Genomic DNA, 23786 nt, shown 5'->3' on the forward strand with positions numbered 1-23786 from the left:
CAAACCTAGATACACTTAATTACAATAAAGTCTACACGCACAATTTATTCTGGAAGTAATCAGATTTTCATCTATCTACATTCTTCCACTCTGAGAAATGCCCTTTGTCCCAAAACAACATTCCATCCAGCATAACCCTATGAACTAAATCCAGCAAATAGTTACCACTCATGAGTTATCTTTAAGTTTAAGAGGGCTTTCTTTTGTTCTGCATAATTTTTATTTGAGGTTTTCAAATCAGAGGCTTCCAGCCTAGAATTCTGCTTTCTGGGGAAATTTTTCCTTTCTAATTGGGCATGGCTATGTTCATAACTGTTTACCAGCTCTTCCTCTCCTATTCCTCCTGTCAGTACAGAGCTACCTTCTACTGTGATATACCATATTTCCCTTTTGATCTCCTTCTATCTAAATGACTCGCTTAGAAGCCAGGCTTTTAGCATACAAGTCTGAACTGTATTTTTATGTCTCCACTTTGAACTCTTTGAAGCTTTGATTTATAAGGACAGGTTGGATAGATTGCGACTTTTTCCCTGGAGTATAGAAGAATTAGGGGTGATGTTATAGAGGTCTATAAAATAATGAGGGGCATAGATCAGCTAGATAGTCAACATCTTTTGCCAAAGGGGAGTCTAAAACTACAGGGCTTAGGTTTATGGTGAGAGGGGAGAGATGCAAAAGGATCCTGAGGGGCAATTTTGTTCACACAGAGGGTGGTGAGTGTCTGGAACAAGTTGCCAGTGCTAGTAGTAGAAGTGGGTACAATCAGGCTTTTAAAAATCATTTAGACAGTTACATGGGTAAGATTAGTGAAGGGGGATATAGGCCAAACGTGGACAACTGGGACTAGCTTAGCAGTTAAAAAAATGAGTGGCATAGACAAATTATGCTGAATTTGCCTGTTTCCATACTCTATGACTCTATGACAGCTAAATGTACATCATGTATTCCTTAAGATTTTATTTTTGGATTGAAGTTCAGCTGGGATTAAAGTGTCAGTGAACACTCAAAAGCACTGCATAAAAAGTGAACAATTTGTAAATCAGAGCACACTCAATCATTCATTCAATGATCTAGGCAAACTTCATCGCATAAGTCCATATTTAAAGAGGGGAGATTCGATTTCTAAAATACTTTATTGCCTCTCAGTAGAAAGTGGGAATAAACATATCAGATGTCAAGGGCTGAACATTAAATCCTGGGATAATGGTGGAATATTATATGTTTGAATCTTGAAGTTGTGAATTTCGATCAGACATCCTATATGATAACAATGACTAGTTTGCAGAGGTTGACTCAATTGGACATTTCTTTAGGTGTCAAATAATAGAAACATTGGCCACGATTCTCCCAAAAGTGCTGAATTAGTGGAAAAACTGTTCTAAATCCCGATTGTTTTCTCAGTTCAGCTTCTTACCCGAATCTCCGCATTCTGGGCACTGCGGAGGTCATGTGAATATCATTAAAAACCAGGGGGGTGAGGCTTATTTGCACCAGAGTCTGATAGTTCTGGAACTCTGAACATGTGCAATGACTTTGATCTGTCAGATTCCCCATTTGCTGTCCAGCTCAATCACTGGCTAGCCCAGGATCCCTGCAGTGCTGCCCCTCCAGCACTCCCATGACCTGATTGCAGCCCCCACAGCAATTCTCACACCAGCCGTAACTCCCCCCCCCCAACCCTGGGATGCCCTGATGCACAGCCCGTCACCCCCCCTCCTAGCAGTGATGATCCCCCCATCTCCCTCACTTCGGTAGACTGCTTCGCTGATCCCCCATTCTATGATCAGAACCCCCTCCCCAGGCAGGCCCCCGCCCACCTCAATCGCTACCCTCCCTCCATCCCAGACTGATTCTGTCTGCAGAGTGGCAACGGGATCCCACATTCCCACCAATCACCCCATAGGCCCCTCCCACAATAGGCCCCACCCTCTTGGCACTGTCCATTGCCCAATGGACAATGCCAAGGTGCCTCTTGGACATGGGCACTTTGCTCTTGGGCAATGCCAGGGAGCAGAGGTTGACACTGCCAGAGTGCCCATGTCCAGGGAGTACAACCCCCTCGCCACCCAACCCCCTGGTGTTTGCCCTCCCTTCATCCCAGTGGCGTCTCCTGCTAATTCCCCGAACATGGGGAAAACCCCGCTGGAATGAAGTACTTCTGACGAGGTGGGAGATTCAATTGGGACCAGAAATTTCCCGATAATCACATTTAAAACATATTTAAAATATATTTTAAAAAGATTCAAATTACTTACCTGTCTTCCCACTGGTTTCCAGCGTGGTCTAACTGGTGACTGTTCACCGGCTCTGGGAGATGCGCATGTGTTCCCGGCACATGCACAAATCCCAGTACAAGGCCGACGATGCACATCTCGCACTGCGACCTGCCAGTAAAGTTGCAGGGCGCGATGGGAGAATTGCGGCCATTGTGAGAGAAACTAAATCTGGGACCCGACTAACCTTGTTTTCTGTACCATATCCTCCTTTTCATTTGGGGATAAGTTAAGGTGGATATTTCCTTGGAGCTGCATCCCCTCCACTGTTATTCAGTGCTGGAAACCTGGAGCCCCCCCAGTTTCAGAATATTTCCAAAGGCAGCAATGCTAGCAGTTCAGCTGCCTACTGACTCAAGGTGGGTTCTCATTTAAGGTTTGACACTCTCCCACCACTTTCCTGGCACTGGAATTGCCACCGGCTCTCTGAGGAGTCCATCCCAATGGGGGAGTCCAGAATTAGGGATCATAGTTTGAGGATAAGCCTTTTAGAACTGAGGTGAGGAGAAATTTCTTCACGCAGAGGGTGGTGAATATTGGAATTCACTACCACAGCATGTAGATGAGGCCAAAATGTTGTCTGATTTCAAGGAGAGAATAGATATCGCCCTTAGGATTGAAGGGATCAAAGGACATAGGAGGAAAGGGGGATCAGGACATTGAATTCGATGATCAGCCATGATCAAAATGAATGGCAGAGCAGGCTCAAAGGGCCAAATGGCCTGCTCCTGCTTCTAGTTTCTATGTTTCTATCAGCAACATGGAAGCAGCCTCCCAATAACCTCCCAGGGAGAAGGGGCTTCTTTCCCTGTGGCCCTTCGCTGGAGGTGCCAACAGGCAGCATGACAACTCCTGCAGTTCTGTTGCCATGACTGGGGGGTTTAGCCTGCCTGGGGTGCCCCTGATTTGTAAAAGTACCTCACGTCCCCCACAAAGGATGTACTCCCCTTTCCTCTGCCTTTTAACCAATTGCGTTAAAAAAATGGTCAGCCCACTCCGATCAGCCTGCCCAAACAACCATATCATGGCAAGGGCAGCATAATATTCAGCTCAGCTGGCTTGTTAACAAGCTTAATTGTCTTTAAGTATTTTTTAAAAATGGTGGGCAGGTGCCAATTTGGAAGCTCTCCCCACTAACTGTTTGATGGGGATCGGGTTGAGGGTTTGGTGGGTAGACAGCAGGCTAACCACTTATCATATTTGACATGCATTCCCCACTCTGCAATGGCTGTTATATCACACTCATTTATTTTTATTCGTGCTATACTTCCACTCATCTTGTTCTGAATGCTGCCTGCTTTCAAATAATGTGCCTTTAATTCTGTCTTTTTTTTAATCATTTTTCTCTAGTCTGACCCAATTTACTGGTGCAGTCTTATATATTTGTACCCTGTGCCTTCCTAACACATTTAGTTATCAATACCTACATATAGCCTATGCTTTCTCTTTATCTTTCCAAAATTTCTCCCATGGTTTGGTTTAAAGCCCTCTCTATAGTCTTATAGCCACAATTCTCCAGGAGACTGGTCCCAATGTGGACCATCACCAAAACATTGATCATTCATCCCATTGCCATTTTTGGAAACTTGTTGCACATAAATAGGCTGCTGTTGTTCCTGCATCACAACAATGGCAAGAAATGCCACATCACCTGCTTTAGTGAGGTTTTTATGCTCAAAATGAGAAAGGAAGTCAAGAAAAACCAAATACAATGGGCTCTGAAATAAGTTACAAGGGAGGCCTTTCGAAGGCTATTGACCGATAGGTCTCAGTAAGGCCGTTCTATGGTGGGATGGGGTGTAAGGATATGACATAAAATATGCTCAGTGGATTTGATCTTTCACAAGGACTCAATCATCTTTTTCTCTTCTTAAAACATTTCCAAGAAGAAAAACATTCTGTGACATTCTGCCCTCGTCTCGAAAGGAAATTGATCCCTAAGACATTTGCCTAACATTTCTGTTGGATTATTTAACATTGCACAGATGGATTGGATTGTGCTGGAAGAGTTTCATTCTGAAAGCAGCACAGGTCAACAAAAAGAATGTGACTCCTTTACTTTCCTTCCTTTTATAAAGGCAACAGGGTTTGCCTGAACTGACAAGGCAGCCCTTGTTACTGAGACAGGGAAATAAAAATGATCTTGTTGAAAGGTGTACCACCGGAATTATAAATAGTTGTACAAACATCATTTACCTAGCATCTGATCACATGAAAACAACTCAAAATGTTCAACTTGATTAATTAGTTTTCAAGTGTAATGGGCTTTGGTTAAAATTAAGGCCTTTCCTTTCAATCTTGTCATGATATCATTTTTTTCCCCAAACTTTAGTAATGAAGTTATTTCTCCTGGTGGCAGTTTCTAGAACAAAAATAACTTTTTAACTGGAGCTCAGATAATCTAGGGCAATGTCAGAAAATGCTTTGAAGTTTATTTATTAGTCACAAGTAAGGCCTACATTAACAGTGCAATGAAGTTACTGTGAAATTCCACTAGTTGTCACACTCTGATGCTTGTTTGGGTCAATGCATTTAACCAGCACATCTTTTGGACTGTGGCAGGAAATATGAGCACCTGGAGGAAACCCACACAGACAGAGAGAATGTACAAGATTCCTCACAGCCAGTGAACCAAGTGGGGAATCGAACCTGAGTCCCTGGCGCTGTGAGGCAGCAGTGCCACCGTGCCACATGGAACACAAAGAGTAGTGAAAATCTGAAAATGTCTCCATCAAAAAAGATATCAATTCTGGGGATCAATTGAAAGTGATGTTCGATAGATTTTTTTTACCAGGCAAGATGACTCATATATCATCACTAGGTTCACCAGACTGATTCCAGGGATCAAAAGAGTTGACGTATGAGGAGAGATTGAGTAGCTTAGGCTCTGAAAGCTGGTTAGGTGCATTGACCTGAACGGGTGCCAGAATGTGGCAATTAAGGAAATTTCACAGTAACTTCATTGCAGTGTTAATGTAAGCCTTACTTGTACCTAATAGATAAGCTTTACTTTATACTCACTGGGGTTCAGAAGGATGAGAGGGGACCTGATTAAGGTAAATAAAACAGTAAAAGGGATTGATAGAGTAAAGGTATTCTAAACGTTTCCCCTTGTGGGGCAACCTAGAACAAGAGGTTACAGGTATAGGTTGCGAGGTTTAAAACTGAGATGAACTGATAGGTTTAAAACTGAGATGAGGAGGAATTACTTCTCAGATGATGGTTAATTTGTACAACTTGCTGCTCCATGGAGTGGTGGAGTCTGAATCATTAAATGGTTTCAGGAAGAAGATAGATATTTTTCTGATTGAAAATATGGGTTAAAGGAATGTGGGGATCAGATGGGGAGGTGAATTCGAGACCAGGAAGGGATCAGCCATGATCCGATTAAATAGTGAAGCAGGCTTAAAGGGCTGTATTTGCCTACTCCTGCTCCTAATTCCTATGTTCCTATGGCAACTCAATAATAACCAAAATGAATGGTGAAATGGGTTTGAGGGACAGAATGGCTTAATCCTGTTCCAATGGGCCAGATTTTCAAATGCTGGCAGGATTGGGATTGTCTATGGTTTAAAAACCATGGCCCCAGAGGGTATCTCTAAATGCATCTGGGATGTACTTCCATTTTCAAAGTGCTAACGTAAGGATTGGAGGGTGGGCTGAGGTGGGGTGAAGTGGGGGGGTGGGGAGGAAACATGGAGTCCACTTGCCTCCAATTAATGGTCCAACGAGCTGTTTGAGGAGTCTTATGGGCTTGGGACATTAGTACTGAAATTTTACAGATGGGATTCAGGTGAGCCTAAGCAGTCTGGAGCACCTTAATAGGAAGCTGTCAAGTTCAAATTGGGCGAAAGGAAAATTTTTTTATGACATGAAAATGATTAAGCTCTGGGGGATCTTGCACCATACTGTGTGAATAACTCTTTGGCGAGGACAGTTTTCCAAGCTTTTAATGCTTTCTGAGTTGCTGCCTGCTCAGCTGTACAAGGCAGCATGAGTCCCCATCGTGGCTGCTAACTGCCTTTGCTGCTAGTGCTCTGCAGACAGCTCTCGCCTCCCGGAGATGCTCGGCGCCACTAATTGGGCACCAAGCTCATCTCCAACCCAATTAGGATGTTAACACTTAAAAATGGTTGAGATGTGAAATCAGAAACCAGAATTTATCTGGTTGTCTGGATTCCCAGCTCTATCTGGCTCTATGGGAGAAATTTTACTGGCACGTCCGCCTGAGGTTTGTACGATTCCGCCCGGAGAATGCTGTTCTCCGAGCCTCGCCAGGGCGTGCCAGTAAAATTCCAGCCTATGTTTCTATTTACAAGGCTTCAGTTCACACCAAGAAATGCATTTCATAATTGATTTCATCTACGTACTATTTATTATGGCTATTTATTGTGCAACTTGCGCCAGGCAATACCTCCATAATTTTGCGCAGCACGTATATCTTTGGACCTGAGTTTCTTTGCTGTAAATCTTAACCATGTGTTCAGGGCCAAGAGCCAAGCCCCATACCAGAGTTTCAGGAGAGATCTCCATTCAAATTGATATATTTCTCCTCGTTGAAATTATTGGAAGCTTTCAAAACTGAGATTGGTTGAAACTTTTTCTCTGCCAAACTGTCCAATTCTTTTTTTATATGAATCACTTCGACCATGGAAAATGTCCATCAGAAGTTAATGCAGCCAAGTTTTCAGAAGGGAAACCATGGCTATTTTAAGTTTAATGTGGTTCCTCGTTTAAGGGAAAAGATCTTATACCTTAGAAATCACCGTTTGTGATATCGTTTAACTGTCTCTGCTTTTCAAAGAAAAGGTACAGCACAGGAATAGACCCTTCAGCCCTCCAATTTTCATTCCACTGCCTGCTGTTTTAATCAGATTGTTAAATAATTTAAACGCATCACTAATATTTTAAACAGATTAATAGAATCATAGAATCCCTACAGTGCAGGAGGCAATTTAGCCCATCGAGTCTGCAATGACCACAATCCCATCCAGGCTCTATTCCTGTAACCTCACATATTTACCCTGCTAATCCTCTGATGCTAGGGTCAATTTTAGCATGGCCAATCAACCTAACCCATACATCTTTGGACTGTGGAAGGAAACGGGAACACCCGGAGGAAACCCATGCAGACACGTGAAGAATGTGCAAACTCCATACAGACAGTGACCTGAAACCAGAATTAGCATAGAAACAAAGAAGAAAGGAGCAGGAGGAGGCCTTTTGGGCCTGCTCCACCATTCATTACGATCATGCTGATCGTCTGACTCAACAGCCTATTCCTACTTTTTCCCCATAACATTTGACCCCATTCGCCCCAAGTGCTATATCTAGCCACCTCTTGAATACATATTTGTATACACATTGAGTACACAGTTGAACCCGGGTCCCCAACACTGTGAGGTAGCAGTGCTAACCACTGTGCCGTCATGTTTGACTTAATCACCGGAAATCTACCGCTTTGCCCGCCACAGAATCGGGAAAGGGGTGGACAAATGTCCATTTGACCTTGGTGGGAATGTCTGGTCTCGCTTGAGTGAGGCCATAAAATCCCACTTAAATGGTCAATGACTTTTTTAAAGTTTCAATATTAAAGTATGTAAACATGCTGGGGGCAGTTCAGAGGAAGTTTACCAGATTGATACCTTGAATGAGCAAATTGTCTTATGAGGAAAGATCAGACAGACTGGTTTCACTGGAGTTTAAAAGAGTGAGGGGTAACTTGATTGAGGCATATAAGATCCTGAACAGTCCTGACAATTGGATGTGGAAAGGATGTTTCCTCTTGGGGGTGAGTCCAGATCTAGGGGGCACCGTTTTAAAATTAAGGGTCACCTTTTTAGGTCAGAGATAGGATAATTTTTCTGTCTCAGAGAATTGAGTGATTTCGGAACTCTGCCTCAGAAGGTGGTAGAAGTAGGATCGAAGAATATTTTTAAGGCAGAGGGAGATAAATTCTTGTTAGGCAAAGGGGTCAAAGGTTATCAGTGGAAGATGGAATGCGGAACTCAACACGAACAGTTCCGCCATGATCTTATTGAATGGTGGAGCAGACGTAAGAGGCCAAATCATCCACTTCTACTCCTATTTCATATGTTCAGATTAAAGCCACCAAAAATCCTTAGACAGCTCCTTCCAAACCCATGACCACTTCTACCTGGAAGGACAAGGGCAGCAGATACATGGGAATTTGTAGGAACACCGCTTGCAAATTCTTCTCTAAGCTACTCACCATACTGTCTTGGAAATATATTGCTGTTCATTTGCAGCCGCTGGGTCAAAATTCTGGAATTTCATCCCTAACGACATTGTGGGTCAATCCATAGCATGTGGACTGCAGCAATTCAAGAAGGCAGCTCACTACCACCTTCTCAAGGGCAACTAGGTTTGGGCAATGAATACTAGCCAGCCAGCGACACCCATGTCCCACAAATGAATAAAAAGAAGTATTGCTCCTGAATATGGGAAACTTTCTACTAGAGTTACTTCCATGTTAATTCTGTTAGAGGGATTTTACTGAAAGAATGTACCAGAATGTATAAGAAAATGATGAAAACACACAGCAGGTCAATTAGCAGCTCCAAAGTGGAATCACAGGTAGCTGTTTTGGGTGGAAATCTTTGGTACAGAATTAACCACATACAAAAATTGGAGAGAATTTTTGCATTGAAGGTTTTGGAACTTGGAAAAAGTTTGGAAGGAACACATTCCCATTGGCTCGCACAACGCTTCTGACAGTGAAGGATCTAGACAGATTATTAATGAAAGGATTCAGGCAGGCTGATGTTGAGAAAGGATCTCTGTCCTTTGTCATTTCTCTTTTCAGGCGTCATAGTTCCAGAATTTTTTTGTTCATATTTCAGATTTTCAGCATTTTGCACTTTTTTCTTTTAAACCATAAGCACGCATGTTTGATTAAAATAGCAATATGCAAGCTCTCAGACAGAGGTGAGTAACCATCTGATGAGGGCATCTATTATATACCTATCTCTCAGTGCCAAATGTATCAGTAGAACCTTGAAATTGAATGCAACTTCAGTTGAACATCTGGATGAAAGTCTCTTCTCTCTACTGGCTGTGTGCATCTCAGTATAGTCCCTGAAGGGCATCCCATCCAATAGTACATAGTTTTGCAGCTGGAATCACCTGATAATGAAGGGAATCAAAAGATACGGGGTTAGGGCAGGAAAGTGAAGTTGAGGTAGAAGATCCACCACATGGACGTACACAATAACAGAGGAGGCTCAAGGGGCTTTGTAGCTTATTGTTGCTCCATGAGTGGCTTGTGGCACGGTGGTCCGCACTGCTGCCTCACAGCATCAGTTCGATTCCTGCCTTGGGTCAATACCTATGTGGGGTTTGCACATTCTCCCCTTACCTGTGTGGGTTTCCTCTGGGTGCTCTGGATTTCTGTCACAATTGGGTGGGGGGGAGATTGCCACTGTTTGTGGGGGTGGGGGGACGGCAGCTGGAGATTGGCCGGGATGGGGGTGTCGAGGCTGGCCCAGAATTGGTCGGGCAGACTGCGTGGAGGGTTTGGGGGGAAGCAGCACGTGGACTCCCAGGCTCAGTAAGAAGTCCCACAACACCAGGTTAAAGTCCAACAGGTTTATTTGATAGCAAAAGCCACTAGCTTTCGGGCCTCTGACCCTTCGTCAGGTGAGTGAAGACGAAGGCTTTTGCTACCATAAACCTGTTGGACTTTAACCTGGTGTTGTGAGACTTTTGTGTTTATCCCAGTCCAACACCAGCATCACCACAGCATGAGTCCTAGGCTGGCCAGCGATTGAGCTAGCCAGCAAACGGGAGGCTGACAGTTCAGGGCCACTGCATATGCGCATAGACTCACTGGTTTCAGCTTCATGGACGGGAATAGGCCGTGCTCCCTGAAACCTAAGGATATTCATGCTGGTGGTGTCTACATTGCACAGAGTGTGGGAGATTATAGTGTGAATTCCACTGAAAAATAACGGTGTGAATTACCCCAGTTTTCCCGCATATTCAGCACTTAGAATTCTTTTTGGGAGAATTCGAAGATAAAATTGTTCGAGTTATTAATTATAAACTACTTGTGGTGCTGACAATAAGTCACTTGTAATTTTGAGATTCACCAACCCAGAGCTCAGTCACTGGTGGGATATAATCATATCTAACAGGTATTCATAATGTATTATCCACGCAATTACAGCAATTAGTGAAATACTTTGCTTCACAGTGCTTCAATTTGTAAAGATCTTATTTGGATAAAAATCTTCAGCATGGAGAGTCCTTTATCTCTCTTGTTTTTTTTAAATTATCATTTGGTTTTGCAGTTGTGATATTGTACACTTGGGTGGCATTTACCGCACAGCTTGCCATGTGGAGGTGGCCCACCATTAGATGGCAGTGGGATCCTCTGGTTCTGTTGATGTCAATGAGGTTTACCGTTGAATGCACGCCTCGCATCCAGGATAACTGCAGTGGGCATGTACCGTGAGTGGGGCCAAAGGATCCCACAAACGTGACCAGATGGAAAGTTCCAGTCTTTTACATTATATGATTATAAGATAGACTTCCATCTGGTAAGATGGTGGTTTGTGCTATGGCCATCAATCCTATTAAGCATCACCTTGTGTGGCTCAGAAGCCCATTCTGACATGGCAGTCTCTGCCACATTTGCTACAGAGGACAACACTTGGCTCTTCGACAGCTGAGATTGCTGTTTCTATTTGCCTCTTTCAATGCCTTTCCAAATAGTCAGTCTCCAGACATCATGGCCATTGGCAACTGTCTGCCAGTTGTAAGTCTCAGTGCCTGCCATCTTCATATCTTCATGAAGGTGAGATATGGATGCCTAGGAGGTCATGACCCAGTGACCAGTTCATTTTACAGAAGCTCTTTGGTTATATAGCCATTGTCCATCTGATGAATGTGGCTGAGCCGAGGCAGCCATCATTAGCTTACTATCAACATCCTGGAAGTTACCGTTGACCAGAAACTGAGCTAGACTAGTCATATAAATACCATTGCTATGAGAGCTGGTCAGAGGCTGAGAATCTTGCAGTGAGTAACTCACCTCCTGACTTTCTCCAAAGCCTGTCCATCATCTACAAGGCACAAGTCAGGAATGTGATGGAATATTGTCCACTTACCTGGAAGGGTGCAGCTCCAAAACACCCAAAAATCTCAACACCACCCAGGACAAAATCGTCTGCTTGATTGGCACCCCATCTACCACCTTAAACATTCTCTACCTCTACCATAGATGTACAGTAGCAGCAAGGTGTATCATCTACAAGATGCACTGCAACAACTCGCCAAAGTTCCTTCAACAGTAACTTCCAAACCTCCACTACCGTGAAGGACAAGGATGGCAGATGCATAAGGAATGCAACCATCTATGAGCTTCCCTCCAAGTAACACAACATACTGACTTGGAACTGTATTACTGTCCCAATTCACTGTTGCTGGCTCAAAATCCTGGAACCTCCTTCCTAATAGTACTGGGTGTATCTATACCATGTAGACTGCACTGGTTCAAGAAGGTGGCCTACTGCCACCTTCTCATAGGCAATCAGGGATGGGCAATGAATTCTGGATTTGGTAGCAATGCCCACGTCTTGCAAACGAATAAAAAAAAGTGCTGACATTATAAGCATACTCCAGGATTAATGACCTTGCCTTGTCAAGATATGCCAAGGATATACCTGAGACAGTGAAAGTGTAAGCTGTTTGGGATAGTCTCCTGTTTAGAGTAAGTTGTCCAGCTCTCTGTATCGTAGAGGAATGGACTGAAGAACGTAAGCTTGGTAGACTCACAATTTGATGTTCTCAGTTAGCTTTCTATTGTTCTACATTGGCTTACTAATCTTGGACAAAACCACTAAAGGTTTATGCTACAGATGTTGAGTTCAGCATCAAGTGACAGGTTGCTGGTGATTATGGAGCTGAGATATGTGAAGCATTTAACACTTTCCAGTATCATAATTGGAAACCACAACAAGGAAACTCACTTGTGAGAGATTATATTGACAAAGCATGATAAACAGGAGAATGAGTCTTCATAAATATTACTTGTCAGATACTGTCCTACTTAGACATCAAGAATCTGGGCTACAGTCCTGGTGCACACACAGGATTGAGTCAGTGCACTGCAGACCTTTTTGATTTTATAAAATATGCCCCATGAATAAAGGCCGACACGTTTCACAAAGTAATACGATTATTGTTTAACCAGAAAATCTCTTCCAGCTGCTTATAATCCAGCACGCGACAGTAATGAATTCCTGCACATGCACTTCATCTGGACTTTTCCTGTTTTGTAAAGCCAGATTTTCTGCTGAGTAAATTTGTCACTGAGGATTTTTTTTCTCTTCGGTACGAGTGCTGTGGCATGCCGGGATTGCTTCAGTTTTCCCAAATAGCAAGGTGGGTGAATGCAACACATGGAGTGGCAGTGATAACCATCCCTCAGAACCAACATACACTCACAGTCACGTCATAGGTTTGATCCAAGACCTGTGCTGATTAGAGACATTACAATCAGCCTCATTGCCCCTAGGTGAGGTGGCAGTGAGAATGTGGAGCTCTGATTTTTCTTGCCTGTAGAGGGTGTTGTTGCTACTTTTTTTTCAGGATCAAACAGCCACTTCTTTGTTAAGGTGCTGCCAGACCTGACCAGGTATTAACCCTATTAGGTTACCGCTTCATCTCCTAGTTGCTCAGTGAGTTAAAGCAGTGAGTGACTACACAGAGCAGGAAGATCCCAGATTTGGCCCTGGTCCCTGTTGCTTTTGCTGGAGAAATGGTTTGAAGTTCATTAATTGGCTTCAGGCCCATGATTTGATTTGATTTTTATTGTCACGTGTATTAGCATACAGTGGAAATTATTGTTTCTTGCGCACTGTACAGACAAAGCATACCATTTATAGAAAAGGAAAGGAGAGGGTGCAGAATGTAGTGTTACAGTCATAGCTAGGGTGTAGAGAAAGATCAACTTAATATGAGGTATGTCCATTCAAAAGTCTCATGGCAGCAGGGAAGGAGCTCTTCTTTAGTCAGTTGGTACGTGACCTCAGACTTTTGTATCTTTTTCCCGACGGCAGAAGGTACAAGAGTATGTCCAGAGAGTGCGGGGCCTTTAATTATGCTGGCTGCTTTGCCGAGGCAGCGGCAAGTGTAGATGGAGAGAATGGTTGGGAGGCTGGTTTGAGTTAGCGAGGGAAAAATATCAGCCAAGGTTCACCTCTGCTGAGCATGACTACGAGCCTGAATTTAATGTTCAGACAAGGTTTACTCATGGGAGTCAGTCTTGGCACTGTGATAGAGCTCCTCCCTTTTGAGTCAGACATTATAGGTCCAGCCGTCATTCTAACATGGAGAATTTCTGTGCTGACGTATCAGTGAGGAAACATTCACTTCCCATCATTCACCGGAGCTTTAAACTCTGCTGGAGATGCAAAAAACCTCATGACACAAAGAGCCGGAAAGTTATGGCCAATATCTGTGCCTCGACTAGCATAATAAAGCAAGTTACTTGATCATTTGTGTTGTTTGTGAGACCTATCCATGTGCGGATTGGCAATGGCTAGTGGCAATATCACTAGACAATTAATCCAGAAACTCAGCTAGTGTTCTAGTGACCCAGGTTTGAATCCCACCAGAGAGTGGAATTTGAATTCAATTTTAAAAAGTCTGGAATTAAGTATCTAATGATGACCATGAAACCATTGTTGATTGTTGGAAAAACACATCTGGTTCATTAAATCCTTTAGGAAAGGAAATTGGCAGCCCTTACCTGGTCTGGCCTACTCCAGAGCCGTAGCAATGTGGTTGGATCTCAACTGCCCTCTGCAATGGCTGAGCAAGCCACTCAGGTTTAAGGGCGGCTAGGGATGGGTAATAAATGTTGGTGAGCCAGCAATGCACACGTCCCGCAAATTAACAAAAAAAAATCGGCTGCATTTACAACGAGTCAACTTCACTAAAGCATTCCATTAGTTATGAAGCTCTTTGGGTTGTCTTGAGGTTGTGAAGTTTCTCTGTAAATGCAAATTCTTTCACCTTTAACCTTATACCCAGGACCAAAGTCAGAAAAAGGAGTTTGTTGGATCAAATTACATGTGATCCGGAGATCCATCTGCTACTTTAAATGGGAGTGTTGAAACTTTGACTCTGAGCCTCAATTATGAATGTCTGTGCTCCATGTCAGAAACAGTCAGCTGGCATGATTTTCCACAGAATACCCAGAGGGTGCACACAGCTCCGATTAAGGATGGTGGGCAGGCTCCTGACACTGGAGGGTCAATAAGACAACCTCTGGCAATGAGAGAGTAAGAAGTCTCACAACACCAGGTTAAAGTCCAACAGGTTAAAGGACTTTAACCTGGGGTTGTCAGACTTCTTACTGTGTTTACCCCAGTCCAACGCCAGCATCTCCACATAATGAGAGAGTTGCAGCCTACCGATACAAGTGAGAGGGAGAAAGAGAGAGGGCTCTTCAACGTGAAGAGACGCTTTTAAAACTATTGAAAGGGCAATAGCTACAAGCTATTAGCACTGCTGCCTCACGGCACCAGGGACCCGGGTTCAATACTGGTCTCGGGTGACTGTGTGGAGTTTTCACGTTCTCCCCCCTGTCTGTGTGGGTTTCCTCTGGGTGCTCTGGTTTCCTCCCTTGGTCCAAAGATGTGTAGGTTAAGGAGGTTAGCGAAGTACATACGTAGAGTTATAGTGATAGGGCCTGTGTGGGATGTTCTGTCGGAGAGTCGGTGCAGACTTGATGGGTGGAACAGCCTCTTTCTGCACGGGAGAAATTCTATGATTCGAAAAGCACGACTGTGGACGAGGGTCCCTCCAGAGGGTCATCCGTAGGCCATCTTTCTGCACTAGATTATCTTGGAATATTGCCCTACCTGCCACATGTATTTACAAGATATAGAGCAGTGTTATTTCATGGCAGGAGGTTGTATGAGCATCAGTGATCTTGTGGTGACTGTCAACAAAAATTGAATCTTTCAGTGAGGACATCATCATACAGGAACTGAATGGAAAGTCCAGGCTGTCGATGTTGACCATGACACCTGCTGTCGGAAAAAATCCGCCTTCCACACGGCAACAACAGGTCAGACTCCAGTTTAATAGTTATAATCTAGCACTGCTCAAAATGGGTGTGTATATAACAAAGATAATGGTAAAAAGTCCTCTTTGCTGATGACACAGGATAGGCAATTGGCAATCAATTCTATACCTTTTTTCTTCTTTTTCATTGAACTCATTGTACCGAGAATCAAAGAACGGTTATAGCAGAGAAGAGGACATTCCGTCAATCATGTTAGTACTGGGTTTCTGCAAGAGCTACTTAACTTGTCGTTTTCCCTTGCCGTGTCCCTGTAACCCTATGCCCTGCAACTATTATGATAAATCTTTCCTGCACCCATTCTAATGCCTTGACATCCTTCCTAAAGTTTGGTGCCTAGAATTGGACACCATAGTCCAAATAAGGCAAAACTAGTGCTTGACAAAATTCACTCTAACTTCCTGGCTTTCGTACTCTATCGGTTGGATTTTACGACCCCACCACAGCAACAGCAGAAATTCTCACCTGAGGTCAACAGATATTTCCATTGTCTTCCCTTCACTTGCTCCGATTCCACGGTGGGCGAGGTAGTGGAATTCCGGCGTATGCATCCGTTTAAAAAGCCTAGCATGCTGTCTGCTTTATCAACCCCATACTCAAACTGCCCTTCCACATTCAGCAATTTGCAAACAAACACCGGCATGACCCTCTGTCCTTTCACCCCCTTTAAATGTGTAATTAGAAATGGTATCCTCCCCTCACATAAGGGAAATAAAGGGGCCGCTTGACTGAAGATTGGGTTTTATGGACTAATGATGAGGATAAATTCTAAGCCGAGTAATAAAATGCATTAAACGGGAGATTTTTAAAAATGTATATTATGCTGAGAGAGGCTAAAAATTAGAAGCAAAGTCAATAATTTAATTTAGAATGGGTTTCTGTAGTTAGTGGAGACAGAGAAACATTAAAAGGTGTGAGGAGCGAACAGTAGAATGGGATTAGAAAAGGTGGTTCCTCTTGAGGCGAATACCAACACAGGCTCAGTGGACTAAAATAAGCAGATTAAAAAATAAAATAAACAAAAAAGTGCAGAGTCAAATTATATGGTAAGTATTTATGAGAGAGTGCCTGTCACAAAGTGTAGCCCACAGCTAAAAACCTGATTTTAATTTTTTAGCTTTCACCCTCAATTTAAGAGCTGTTTAAGGTGGAAGAAAATATCTGATTCCATGTATTACACTTGGAGTTATCCTTAGAAATATCAGCATTGTTTGGTACAATCATTTGTTGAAAGTTCCTTTTTAGCAATGCCCCAACAATAAGATCAGTTTCCTCTTTGTGAATGTGTTTCTGATTTTGCGACAGCTAACACAGGGAAATTTCCCCCAATTGTGCTTAAATCCAATCTCAGGGGAACATCCCCCACATTATTTGCTTCATAAATAAGATAAGAGTATGCCTAATGCTGGTTAATTTTGCGCTGTGGACCTGTGCCCATCAGGAAGTGGGTGGAAACTGCTTCAACTTATTTAATGTAAGATTCGTACAGCCGTGTTTCATCCATCAGACTCACTTGGATTCAAATCCAAGTCCTGGAGATTAAAAAGTCAGCTCCACCTTGTTTCTCTTTTCAATATCTTATAGTTTCTTTACCATTAAATTACAGAGCCTTCAACTGTATTGTTCCTACTCCACCTCTCAATCTGTTTGTCCCTCTACTCCTCCTTTTTTTGGTTCATTTATGGGAGAGGGGTATCTCTAAGCAAGGCCAGCATTTGGTCCCTATCCCTAATTGCTATTGAGAAGGTGGTGATGAGCCAATCCTTGAACAACTGCACTCCATGTGACATAGATGCACCCGAAGTGCTGATCGGGAGGGAATTTCTGCAGTTTAACCCAGTGGTACTAAAGGGATGATGATATAGTTCCAAGTCAGGATGGCATGTGACTGGCAGGAGACTCTTGCATTTGTTGATGTTTCCATGTGCCAGCTACCCTTGTCCTTCAAGGTATTAGAGGTCTTGGCTTCAGAAGGTGCTGTTGAGGAGGACTTGGTATGTTGGTACAGTGCCCCTTGTAGATTATACACACCATAGACATGGGGTAGAATTTCATGGGGAAGGGGCTGAAAATGCCGTAAGCAATTCAAAGGTCCATTGACTTTTGCTGGACCGAAAGATCCTGCCAGCATGAAGGACTATGAAAATCCGGCCATGGAGTGAATGTTTAAGATAGTGGATTGGGTGACAGTCAAAGGCCTGCTTTATCCTGGATGGTGTTAACCATCCTGAGTACTTTTGGACGGTCATCGATGAGGCACCCTAGAACACCACCCTGAGGAAATCCTGCAATCATGTCTTGGAGTTGGGATGTTTGGCCTCCAACAGCAACAACCACCTTCCTTTGTGCTAGATATGACTCCAGTCACTGGACAGTTTCCCTCTGATTTCCATTGACTTTAATTCTATGAGGAGTCCTTGCTGACATATTCTCTCAAAAGCTGCCTTGATGTCAAGTGAAGTCACTCACACCTGGAGGGGGCCTAGAGACAACTGAGATTACTGATATCCGCATGTCACTTGATAGCATTGTCAGTGATGCTTCCGTACTTAGTTGATGATTAAGAGGAGACTGATGAGGCAATAATTGGTCACAAGTGGGTTTGCCCTGCTTTCTGTGGATAGCCCAAACCTGGGCGATATTTCACATTGTTGGGTAGGCACTAATGTTGTAGCCATACTGGAGCAGATTGGCTAGAGGCATACTGTTTGTTGTATCCGGTGTAATCAGCCATTTTTTGATATCATGTGAAGAGAATCGAAATATCTGAAGACTGACTTCTGAGATGATGGAGACTGCAGGGGGAGGCTGAGATGGGTCATCCACTCAACACTCCCAGCTGAAGCTTGTCGTGAACGTACTAACATGCTGTGTTGCCCCATCATTATGCATGGGAATGGGGATGGAGCTGCTTCCTCCACTTAAATCTTTAATTAGCCAGCATGATTCAGGGCTGCAGAGCTTTGAGCTGACCCATTTGTTTTCGTGTTGAGCTCTGCCTGTGCCATGCCGCTTCCACATTTTTCATGCGTGTAGTCCTGTGTTGGCACCTTGTTTTTAGGAATTCCCAGTGTCACCCCTGAGTGCTCTTCTCCATATCTGATTGAAGCAAGGTTGGTCCCCTGGCTTGATGGTGATGGTAAGGTGGTGGATATGTCAGACCACAAGGTTACAGATTTTGGCTGAATATAATGTTGCTGCTTCTAATGAGTGACAGTGCCTCGTGACAGCTCTGCTTGGAACTCTAAATCTACAGGTTGTAGTTTGCAAATCCATGATTCACTCCCAACATGTGGCCAGATGTGCACCTCGTGCCAGTTAATATTCTGCCCTGTATTTCAAGAACGATTAATTGACTTTGAAGTATTTTGAGATGTCCTGACGACACAAATGCAACTTTTTTGAATGAGCAACTATCTATGACTTAGAGCCAGACTAAGAAAATCCTGGGTGCAAGCCTCGCTGGTACCACACAGTGGCGTTCCACACTAGAACAGCACTGTTTCTTTTCCTGTTTCTATTTACCCCTTGGGGCTGTGTGTAGAATGCAATATTCATAGTTTAGCATTCAGAAAGAAATGGAACAGCATCCTAGGTAGAACATTGGATACAGAATTTCAGGAGAAGAGAATATAAAGCTTAATATTTATAAAGTAATGAAGATTTTATTATCAAATTTGTCCTGATAACAATTCTGAATTGAATTGATTTATTATTGTCACATGTATTAACATACAGCGAAAAGTATTGTTTTTTGCGCACTATACAGGCAAAGCATACTGTTCATAGGGAAGGAAACGAGACAGTGCAGAATGTGGTGTTACAGTCATAGCTAGAATGTAGAGAAAGATCAACTTAATGCAAGGTAGGTCCATTCAGAAGTCTGACAACAGCAGAGAAGAAGCTGTTCTTGAGTTGGTTGGTACGTGACCTCAGACTTTTGTATCTTTTTCCTGATGGAAGAAAGTGGAAGAGAGAATGTCCGGGGTGCGTGGGGTCCTTAATTATCCTGGCTGCTTTGCCGAGGCAGCGGGAAATGTGGACAGAGTCAATGGATGGGAAGCTGGTTTGCATGAATTTTGTGTTTACCATAGTTATTACAAAATATGGAAAGAGAAGAGGGGATCAGGATATTGAATTTGATGAACAAAGGGCTGAATGGCCTACCATTTTCTATATTTCTATGAGCGTGCACTGGGGGATTTGTGGGGGGAATGGCTGGCACAAGTAAGAATTCCTTTGTTTGCACTTAGTAATGAAACCATTTCACTTGAAAAATATACCAATGGGGGCTTGTTTTATGTTTCCTTGGTGGGTGTGTTTCCAGTGGAGGTGCATGTAAAATAAGACAGGGGATGCTCAGGGGATAATACCGGGGATGCTCAGATTGACACCAAATTTAAATAAATAATCGAGGGTTTAGCAGGCTTGTTTTCAAGCCAATTGACCCCAGTAATATGCTGTTTAGGGGCTGCTCTTTGCTAATTGTGGGGCAAGATCTAAACCCTCTCCCTCTGCTGTCACCTCTGCATTATTCCACCAGTAAATTTACACACATGTACTCAGAATACCCCTTCATCTGGCAGTCAGAGGAACTCTTACCTCTTGGTGGCTCTAGAGACTCAAGTGACACAGAAAGATTGACAATTGTCAGATAAAGTTGCTAAGGTCAGAGTCTGTTAATTCTTTGGCAAATAATTCACCTCCCGACTCTTCAAAGCCTCTCCACTATCTACAAGGGCCAAGTCAGGAATATGATGGAACACTTGCCTGAATGAGCGCAACTCCATCAACACTCAAGAAGCTTGGCACCAGTAAGGACAAACCAATCCAGTTGATTGGCACCCCATCACCACCTTAAACATTCACCCCCTCCACCACCAATGCTCAGTGGCAGCAGTGTGTACAAAATATAAGATGCACCAGAGTAATTCACCAAGGCTCCTTGGATAGCACCTTACAAACCTGCGACCTCTCCTAACTACAAAGACAAGGGCAGCAGATGCTTGCGAATTACACTGTCTGAAAGTTCCTCTCCAAGACCCAAATCACCCTCATTGGAACAATATCACCGTTCTTTCACTGAACTGGGTCAAATTCTTGGAACTCCCTTCCTAACAACTCTGTGAACGTACCTGCACCACATGGACTGCAGTTGTTCAATAAAACAGTTGATCATAACCTTCTCAAGGGCAATTAGGGATGGGCAATAAGTGCTGGCATAGCCAGCAATGCTCATTCATATGAACAAATAAAAAAATACTCTCCAGGATTGCCCTGGAGTCTCTAAGAATTAAAGATTCATCTTCAGGAGAACATTGCAGGTAATTCAGAAAAAAAATTGGAAGCAATAAAATAATGGATTTTAAAATTTTATTTCGAATAATTTCATTAATGAGACACAAAAGCATTGGACATGGGAAGAAAAATTCTTTGAATGACAGTCAAGAATAATCCAATCGGATGATGAAGAGTCTATCCAATTTCTGATTGGTGTGGAAGCTGATATAACATGAACATAATCATGTCAGGCAACCAATCATGAGAGCAAGTTACAGGCAGCCAGTCATGTGATAAAGTCTCCATGGATCTCTCCAACCAGAATTGTCAATCCTGTCTGATATCTATACCTATTTCAAAGAAAATGTCGGAAAACTCACATCACACTTTCTTGGTAAATGCTAGATAACCTAAATGCTTGGTAGTTAATCAATTGCCATCAACTGGTGCATTCTCTGTGGCAACGCCCCTAACAATCAAAGTCTACTGGTAAACCAATTAACGCCCTCTTTTCATGAAGTATAAAGGTGTTGCTTTCCCTGACATTGGTATTCTTGATAGTCCTAATGAGCACAAGGTGAAAAGATTCAACAAAACACCTTTTCTCAGCATTGCTAAAATCTGTTCAACCGAACATTTCGAACATAGAACATAGAACATTACAGCACAGTATGGGCCCTTCGGCCCTTGATGTTGCGCGACCAGTGGAACCAATCTAATGACCCTCTAACCTAAACTATTCCAATGTTATCCATATGCCTATCCACTGACCATCTGAACGCCCTTAAAGTTGGCAAGTCCACAACTGCTGCAGGCAGGGCATTCCATGCCCTTACTACCCTCTGAGTAAAGAACCTACCTCTGACATCCGTCCTATAATTACCATCCGTTAATTTAAAGTTATGTCCCCTCATGTTAGCCATCACCAGCCTAGGAAAAAGGCTCTCACTATCCACCCTATCTAATTTAATTTAATTTATCTAATTTAATCTATTTAATTGTGTGGAACTGGATACTTTCCATAACTCTTCAAAACTCAAGAGAAATTAATTTGTTTGCCAAACTGCTTCACTATTTGAAATATTAATACTCATCGCAAATTGATCTTTTCACATTCAAGATGTCACTCAGTATCAGAATTTGTGGTTAGCTGAAATTATAGTTAGGATTTTATGGCCTTGCTCATCCCAAAACCGTAAAGTCCCACCAAAGATCAACAGAGCTTTCCATGTCCTGCCCCCTTGCCTGCTCAGATTCCTGTGGTGGGTGGGATGGTAAAATTCCAGCCTATGTGTTTAATACCAGTATTAAGCCAATCAGAAAATAATTTTTACTTCGAAAACCTGATCCTACCTCTAAAATGGGTGAAAGGAACCAAGAGGACAGTTTAAAATTGAATTAATTATTGCAAAAGAAAGACAAATAGAATAAGTTGAGTTAGGTTAAAATTGCTGTTAACAAATTAAGGACAGGTTAGCTGATTAATTGGGCAAAAAAAACTGGTTATTTAAATTTCCACCTGCCCTAGTTATCATGCATGCTTCGTTGAGGGGCCAGACCATTAAAGATTTTGGGGGAAATTTTTTTACCCTTGTTTGCTGTCAGAGAGAATGGTGATCCAGGCTCAAAATCTGAAGAAAATGGGGAAACATGATTCTCTCCAAAGAGTTCATATTTTGCAATTTTCCCCACCCCTCACTGGTGACATCTTGAGGTTCACGCCCATGTAGGGTGAAAACTTCATTTAAATGGATTTTAATGAATTCATATGTCATTATCAGGCTCCCCCCCATACTTCTCCCCCTCTCCATACTTTCAAACCTCACTGACATGGCATCGCATTGGTGTGGTTTACAACAGGGCCATCCAGATGTGAACCTGTTGAGGGGATCTCTCCGGGAGTACGAAGGTGAGGTATAGCACCTGGGGGAAAGGGACATGCCCGGACTCTGCCCCCTGGCACTGACCCCTGGCACAGGTTGACACTGCCAGTTTGGCACTGTGCCAACATCACATGTTTGATGCTGGAATTAAAATGGACAGGCAGCTGTATGGAAAAAGATTCCAAGCTTTTTAATGGTAAAACAATATATAAACATTGCTGCCCTCCAGGAAATCTGCTTCGAAATGGACAGGAAGGCACCTATTCTTCCAATTTAAGGTTCTTGCAGTAGTGATAATGCTTTCATAGCTGTGAACATTATGAATGCTTGGCTGACTTCCCAAATCTGCTTGAATACTAATTTCTTTCGACACAACTGATCAGCAGAATGATTGGCACTTTTATGAGGTTGTAATAACTTCTGGTACCTTTGGTGGAGTTTCAGAGTACTAGGATTATTTTAACGCATCTTAATGGATTTAAAGATGAGCTTTTTTAACGGACAACAGCTTTTTTTGCTATATCAATGACAGGCTTCTGAATAACAATTTTATTACGTTGTCAAAGTTAAAATAACTCCCAGTGCCATTACATGGTTCCTGTGGACTGTGAGGAGCTACAGGGGATTCATGAGGGGATATGGGGTGCATGCTGAATCTGAGAGGCATAAATGTGGCATGGGTGGGTGGGCAGGGATGAGATTGAAGAGTCCTTTAAAATGATGTTGTGAGCTCAGTTGCTGTGTCTGAGAATCCTGGTGGGCATCCTGCACCCCTCTCCTCCCCATTCCTCCCACACTCCATTACAGCTTGCAAACTGCACTGTGCATCAAAGGGAAAGAAAAGTCACACATGAACCCGGTATGTAGTTCAGAAGTCACAAAAATGCACAAGTTGGGTTTTGCCAAACCTAGATAAAAACCTAGGCTTCAATCTCTCTTTTATTTTTCCCCCATTGTTCTTCCAGCTCTTCAAAATTAACTTGTTCCACTGAGATCATTTAACTTGGGGAATTAAGGAATCAAAATTAGCTTATTGTATCACATTGTGAATCATTGACTCTTGGGGTTATGTTGGATCCAAGATGACATGCCTGGAAATGGGGAGCTGATGGCCTAGTGGTATTAATGCTTGTCTATTAATCCAGAAACTTAGCTAATGTTCTGGGGACCTGGGTTTGAATCCCACCATGGCAAATAGTAGAATTTGAATTCAATAAAAAACTGTGGAATTAA

The 23786-nt window shown here is 42.9% G+C and overlaps 1 protein-coding gene across 3 annotated transcripts in view; it reads left to right on the forward strand.

Annotated features, from left to right (window-relative positions):
* Positions 1-23786, forward strand: part of erg (ETS transcription factor ERG) — a 256496-nt gene that overhangs the window by 83695 nt on the left and 149015 nt on the right. For all 3 annotated transcript variants that reach the window (XM_080203717.1, XM_080203718.1, XM_080203719.1), the window contains one exon: positions 15273-15375. In XM_080203717.1, coding sequence (XP_080059843.1) covers positions 15319-15375 — 57 coding nt within the window. In that variant the 5' untranslated portion in view covers positions 15273-15318. The remainder of the gene's footprint in view (positions 1-15272; positions 15376-23786) is intronic.

The sequence above is a fragment of the Carcharhinus amblyrhynchos genome, chromosome 15, assembly GCF_965287045.1.
Source record: "Carcharhinus amblyrhynchos chromosome 15, sCarAmb.v2.hapA, whole genome shotgun sequence".
NCBI lineage: Eukaryota > Metazoa > Chordata > Chondrichthyes > Carcharhiniformes > Carcharhinidae > Carcharhinus > Carcharhinus amblyrhynchos.